General features: G+C 43.8%; 1 protein-coding gene across 1 annotated transcript; it reads right to left on the bottom strand.

Annotated features, from left to right (window-relative positions):
* Positions 1-4,218: 4,218 nt before the first annotated feature.
* On the bottom strand, positions 4,219-5,565 carry LOC122923309 (hemoglobin heart muscle subunit alpha-type-like). Its single transcript, XM_044274091.1, has 3 exons — positions 5,471-5,565; positions 4,643-4,847; positions 4,219-4,360 (listed from the first exon to the last, which is right to left on the bottom strand). Exons 1-3 carry the CDS (start codon positions 5,563-5,565, stop codon positions 4,250-4,252), a joined length of 411 nt encoding a protein of 136 aa, XP_044130026.1. The 3' UTR covers positions 4,219-4,249.
* Between the last annotated feature and the right edge of the window lie 1,181 nt (positions 5,566-6,746).

Raw genomic sequence — 6,746 nt, 5'->3', positions numbered from 1 at the left:
ATTCAGACGTCCGCATGCGTTCTGTGGATCCGATCCATGTATCCATGGATCCGTAAAAAATCATGCGGATGTCTGAATGGAGCCTTACAGGGGGGGTGATCAGTGACAGGGGGGTGATCACCCTGATCACCCCCTGTCATTGATAACCCCCCTGTAAGGCTCCATTCAGACGTCCGCATGCGTTCTGTGGATCCGATCCATGTATCCATGGATCCGTAAAAAATCATGCGGATGTCTGAATGGAGCCTTACAGGGGGGGTGATCAGTGACATGGGGGTGATCACCCTGATTACCCTGATCACCCCCTGTCATTGATAACCCCCCTGTAAGGCTCCATTCAGACGTCCGCATGCGTTCTGTGGATCCGATACATGTATCCATGGATCCGTAAAAAATCATGCGGATGTCTGAATGGAGCCTTACAGGGGGGGTGATCAGTGACAGGGGGGTGATCACCCTGATTACCCTGATCACCCCCTGTCATTGATAACCCCCCTGTAAGGCTCTATTCAGACGTCCGCATGCGTTCTGTGGATCCGATACATGTATCCATGGATCCGTAAAAAATCATGCGGATGTCTGAATGGAGCCTTACAGGGGGGGTGATCAGTGACAGGGGGGTGATCACCCTGATTACCCTGATCACCCCCTGTCATTGATAACCCCCCTGTAAGGCTCCATTCAGACGTCCGCATGCGTTCTGTGGATCCGATACATGTATCCATGGATCCGTAAAAAATCATGCGGATGTCTGAATGGAGCCTTACAGGGGGGGTGATCAATGACAGGGGGGTGATCAGGGAGTCTATATGGGTGATCACCCCCCTGTCATTGATCACTCCCCCCCCTGGTAAGGCTCCATTCAGCCATTTTTTTTGGCACAAGTTAGTGGAAATTTTTTGTCTGTTTTTGTTTTCGTTTTTTCTTACTAAGTCTCATATTCCACTAACTTGTGTCAAAAAATAAAATCTCACATGGACGCACCATACCCCTCACGGAATCCAAATGCGTAAACATTTTTAGACATTTATATTCCAGACTTCTTCTCACGCTTTAGGGCCCCTAAAAAGCCAGGGCAGTATAAATACCCCACATGTGACCCCATTTCGGAAAGAAGACACCCCAAGGTATTCCGTGAGGGGCATATTGAGTCCATGAAAGATTGAAATTTTTGTCCTAAGTTAGCGGAAAGTGAGACTTTGTGAGAAAAAAAACAAAAAAAAATCAATATCCGCTAACTTATGCAAAAAAAATAAAAATTCTAGGAACTCGCCATGCCCCTCATTGAATACCTCGGGGTGTCTTCTTTCCAAAGTGGGGTCACATGTGGGGTATTTATACTGCCCTGGATTTTTAGGGGCCCTAAAGCATGAGAAGAAGTCTGGGATCCAAATGTCTAAAAATGCCCTCCTAAAAGGAATTTGGGCCCCTTTGCGCATCTAGGCTGCAAAAAAGTGTCACACATCTGGTATCGCCGTACTCAGGAGAAGTTGGGGAATGTGTTTTGGGGTGTCATTTTACATATACCCATGCTGGGTGAGAAAAATATCTTGGTCAAATGCCAACTTTGTATAAATAAATGGGAAAAGTTGTCTTTTGCCAAGATATTTCTCTCACCCAGCATGGTTATATGTAAAATGACCCCCCAAAACACATTCCCCAACTTCTCCTGAGTACGGCGATACCAGATGTGTGACACTTTTTTGCAGCCAAGGTGGGCAAAGGGGCACCTTTCAGATTTCGCAGGCCATTTTTTACACATTTTGATTTCAAGGTACTTCTTACACATTTGGGCCCCTAAATTGCCAGGGCAGTATAACTATGCCACAAGTGACCCCATTTTGGAAAGAAGACACCCCAAGGTATTCCGTGAGGGGCACGGCGAGTTCCTAGAATTTTTTATTTTTTGTCACAATTTAGCGGAAAATGCTGATTTTTCTTTTTTTTTCTTTTTTCCTTACAAAGTCTCATATTCCACTAACTTGCGACAAAAAATAAAAAATTCTAGGAACTCGCCATGCCCCTCACGGAATACCTTGGGATGTCTTCTTTCCAAAATGGGGTCACTTGTGGGGTAGTTATACTGCCCTGGCAATTTAGGGGCCCAAATGTGTGAGAAGTACTTTGCAATCAAAATCTGTAAAAAATGACCGGTGAAATCCGAAAGGTGCACTTTGGAATATGTGCCCCTTTGCCCACCTTGGCAGCAAAAAAGTGTGACACATCTGGTATCGCCGTACTCAGGAGAAGTTGGGCAATGTGTTTTGGGGTGTCATTTTACATATACCCATGCTGGGTGAGAAAAATATCTTGGTCAAATGCCAACTTTGTATAAAAAAATTGGAAAAGTTGTCTTTTGCCAAGATATTTCTCTCACCCAGCATGGGTATATGTAAAATGACACCCCAAAACACATTCCCCAACTTCTCCTGAGTACGGCGATACCACATGTGTGACACTTTTTTGCTGCCAAGGTGGGCAAAGGGGCGCATATTCCAAAGTGCACCTTTCGGATTTCACCGGTCATTTCTTACACATTTTGATTGCAAAGTTCTTCTCACACATTTGGGCCCCTAAATTGCCAGGGCAGTATAACTACCCCACAAGTGACCCCATTTTGGAAAGAAGACACCCCAAGGTATTCTGTGAGGGGCATGGTGAGTTCCTAGAATTTTTTATTTTTTGTCGCAAGTTAGTGGAATATGAGACTTTGTAAGAAAAAAAAAAAAAAAAAAAAACCATTTTCCGCTAACTTGTGACAAAAAATAAAAAGTTCTATGAACTCACTATGCCCATCAGCGAATACCTTAGGGTGTCTACTTTCCGAAATGGGGTCATTTGTGGGGTTTTTCTACTGTTTGGGCATTGTAGAACCTCAGGAAACATGACAGGTGCTCAGAAAATCAGAGCCGTTTCAAAAAGCGGAAATTCACATTTTTGTACCATAGTTTGTAAATGCTATAACTTTTACCCAAACCATTTTTTTTTTGCCCAAACATTTTTTTTTATCAAAGACATGTAGAACTATAAATTTAGCGAAAAATTTATATATGTATGTCTTTTTTTTGCAAAATTTCACAGCTGAAAGTGAAAAATGTCATTTTTTTGCAAAAAAATCGTTACATTTTGATTAATAACAAAAAAAGTAAAAATGTCAGCAGCAATAAAATACCACCAAATGAAAGCTCCATTAGTGAGAAGAAAAGGAGGTAAAATTCATTTGGGTGGTAAGTTGCATGACCGAGCGATAAACGGTGAAAGTAGTGTAGTGCCGAAGTGTAAAAAGTGGCCTGGTCATGAAGGGGGTTTCACCTAGCGGGGCTGAAGTGGTTAAAAACCTAATGGGAAGGGATCATTTCCAAATGGGCTTTTTTTAAATCCTGGACCTTTTGCACTCATTATTTAATCAGAGCCTGGACTCACAGGAGGATCCTCTGGTGGGCCAGTCTGACACTGAGAACGTGGCTTGAGATGTGAGCACATGTACTTCCTAAGCTAACAGACACTAAACCTAGGTCCAACTCCTATCCTCCTATGGGGCAGAGTCAGGACTTGTAATCTTGACCTATCCATACAAAACTATGTGGCCTGTAATACATCGGAACATTAAACAAAGAATTTGTACTGTAAATCTGTTTTTTAAAGTGCCCCCACAGTTAATCCAGAGAACCTGGATTAGAGGCCCCCCGACCTTCTGTAGGTTCTAAGTTACATTCAGACAACCCATGGTGCTGCACCGTAAGGAGGGAGACAAAAAGGGAAACCCAATAGATCTGAAACTGGCCCAATGATAGATGGTTAAGAATGGAGAATTAATATGATATACGAGACCAGACAAGCCCATTTATGTCTTCTACACATCATGACACCATTCCTTCCGCCCCGGCTCCATAGTATACTGCAGGGATTCTCAATCTGTGGCCCTCCAGCTGTAGTAAACTCCAACTCCCAGCATGCCCTGCTGTAGGCTGTCTGGGCATGCTGGGAGTTATAGTTTTGCAACAGCTGGAGGGCCACAGGTTGGGCATGCCTGGTCTTCGGGATTCTGTGATGTGGACGCCATTATTAACCAAATTCACGGCAACAGAAGATCAGACTAAAAATACCAGGAGACTGGATGTACAGGTATATAATATTTATTACAGATCAGGAGAAGAGATCCCAGGTCATGGAGCAGTCATCAGAATCATGGAGGACAGACGCTTGTTACAGGAGACACATGGACATAGATCTGAGAAGAATCCTCCCGTCAGCTGGAGATCAGGGCAACCGCAACCTCATTGAGGAACTTGTCACAGGCCGACTTGTCCACATCTGGGAAATGCTTGACGATGACCTCCAGGAGACAACCACACAGAAGCTGGGAATAGATGATGGGAGTCACTGCATGCTCAACACAATTCTTATAAGTGCTCATGCACACAAGCATATAACTGCAGATCAGATATGGAGATTAAAGATGTGGTATTGATAATTCTAGATGTTTTCCGCTAGAAATGGCACCACTCATCCATGGGTTCTGTAGTGCAACACCATTGACAGTGAATGTGGAATAACTGCAACACCAGATAAAGCCATGGTCAAGAGTGGCGCCATTTTTCAGCAGACTTTCTGATCCCCACTGGACAGATCTGCTCCTCACCTTGATGGTGTCCACACTGAGCTTCAGCTTGTTGGTGTGCATCTCCCGCAGTGTGGCCAAGTTCTCCTGCAGTTTTCCATAGTGGTTGAGGGCATCATTAATGGCGTGGATGATCTTCCCTCCATGTGTCTTCAGATCCTGACTGCCGGGGGTCACGTCCATGTGAGTGAAGTGGGACTTGGTGTCTGAATGGTGCTGGAAGAGACTGAGGAGACAAGAGCATCCAGTGTTATAGGAGAACAGCATCCTTACCCCATGTACTAAAGAAATCCAAGATGGACAGACACTTGGGGGGGGGGAGACAGGCAGTATATGTAGTGTCTCAGTATTAAGCATCTTTTACAGGTCAGTGTTCTCTATGGACAGCACTCATCCATATTCATGTTAATGGGTTCTGTGTTGATGCATGCTCTATTTTGTCAGTGTTCACGGATCCATTGTGAAACACAGATGCCACGGATCATTAGGAAGAGATACGATGAAAAATTTCTCTCAGCTGTGCAGGGTCAGTGAAACACGGACAGCAAAAAAAATTAATAAAAACACCTGAAACATGGATCCTTCACTGACCACCTTCTCACGAAGGTGTGAATGAGGCTTTAGGAAGACATCGCTACCTTCATGTGATAGCAGCTCCTCACCTGTCTGATTGTATTGTACTTCAGTTCCATTGAAGTGAATGAGGCTGAACTGATATCACAGTCTGAGGACAGGTGTAGCATTGGGATAGAAAGCTAGAGTCACTAGACATACAGGATGTGATTATATGCAGAGTATCAGCTCCTTCTCAGCCCCTTGTAGCAGTGACTATCTGGCTCTGCCGCTCACCTCTCCATGGCTTCACCTCCAATCTTCTCAGCATCAGCGTTAATCTTCACAAACAAGGGCTCCAAAGCCGCCTTCTCGGCATCTGATAGCGCCATCCTGGGATGTGAAGCTCCAGCACAAGGGCCAATCTGCACTGAGGGGCCCCAGACTCCATCATCACCTTTATATAGGGAGGAATGGCTGATGATCCAGCACACCTGGGGCCCTACAGGAGAGCCCGACAACCTGGCCTGGCTGACAACTCCTGGACTGGAGTGCAGACACAATCAGCTGGTGACACTTGTAGATTAAGGGAATGTTCACACAACAAAATTTAGCACCAAAGATGCATTTTTCATTGATTTCAATGTTAATTCAAACATCGCTTTTTTCCCACTTGTGGTTTTAAAAGTTCTGCTGTTAGTTGTAATAAATTTGGCCAATGTTTTTATGTGATGTTTTTTGCGTTCTTTAGTGCGTTTTTTTTTTTTTTTTTTCATGAAAACCACCAGCTCCAGAACTCAGCGGAAAGCCTATGCAAAATATGAAACTCAGGGCAATAAAGAGAGTGTTTTTGCTCCTGGTGTTTTTTTATTAGTTTGGATTTTTTCAAACAAAACAGGGGGAGATTGATCAAAACTGGTGTAAAGTAGAACTGTCTTAGTTGCCCATAGCGACCAATCAGATTCCACCTTTCATTTTTCAGAGCTCCTTTGGTAAATGAAAGACAGAACTAGAGATGAGCGAATTTCATGTTATGAATTTTGTTCACGCTTCGTTTGGTGGTAAAAGCAGAATCGCGTTATGGATTCCGTTACCACGGACCATAACGCAATTCTATGACTGAACGCCTTTAGAGGCATTCTGTTATACATTCCGTCATAATAGAAGTCTATGGCCTGCATAATGGATCCGGCCCGTTTCCGTTATGCAGGGGAGTCCTCTCCTGATCCTGAGTCCTCTCCTGCATAACGGAAATGAGACGGATCCGTTTTGCAGCCCATAGACTTCTATTATGACAGAATGAATAACAGAATGCCTCTAAAGGCATTCCGTCATAGAGTTGCGTTATGGTCCGTGGTAACGGAATCCATAACGCAATTCTGCTTTTACCACCAAACGAAGCGTGAATTAATTTCAAAATATGAAATTCGCTCATCTCTAGATAGAACCTAAAAAGGGCTCATACTATGCAGAAAAAAAATAAAAAAAAACTTCTTTTGGGCATATTTTTAGTGGGAGAAAACAATGTGTGCGAGGAGGAAACCTCGGGGTGGAGTAACACATGGTAGAATTT

This window comes from Bufo gargarizans, unplaced genomic scaffold (assembly GCF_014858855.1).
Source record: "Bufo gargarizans isolate SCDJY-AF-19 unplaced genomic scaffold, ASM1485885v1 original_scaffold_1458_pilon, whole genome shotgun sequence".
NCBI classification, from domain to species: domain Eukaryota; kingdom Metazoa; phylum Chordata; class Amphibia; order Anura; family Bufonidae; genus Bufo; species Bufo gargarizans.
The sequence above is the reverse complement of the archived record's forward strand: the minus strand, read 5'-3'. Positions and strand labels throughout refer to the sequence as shown.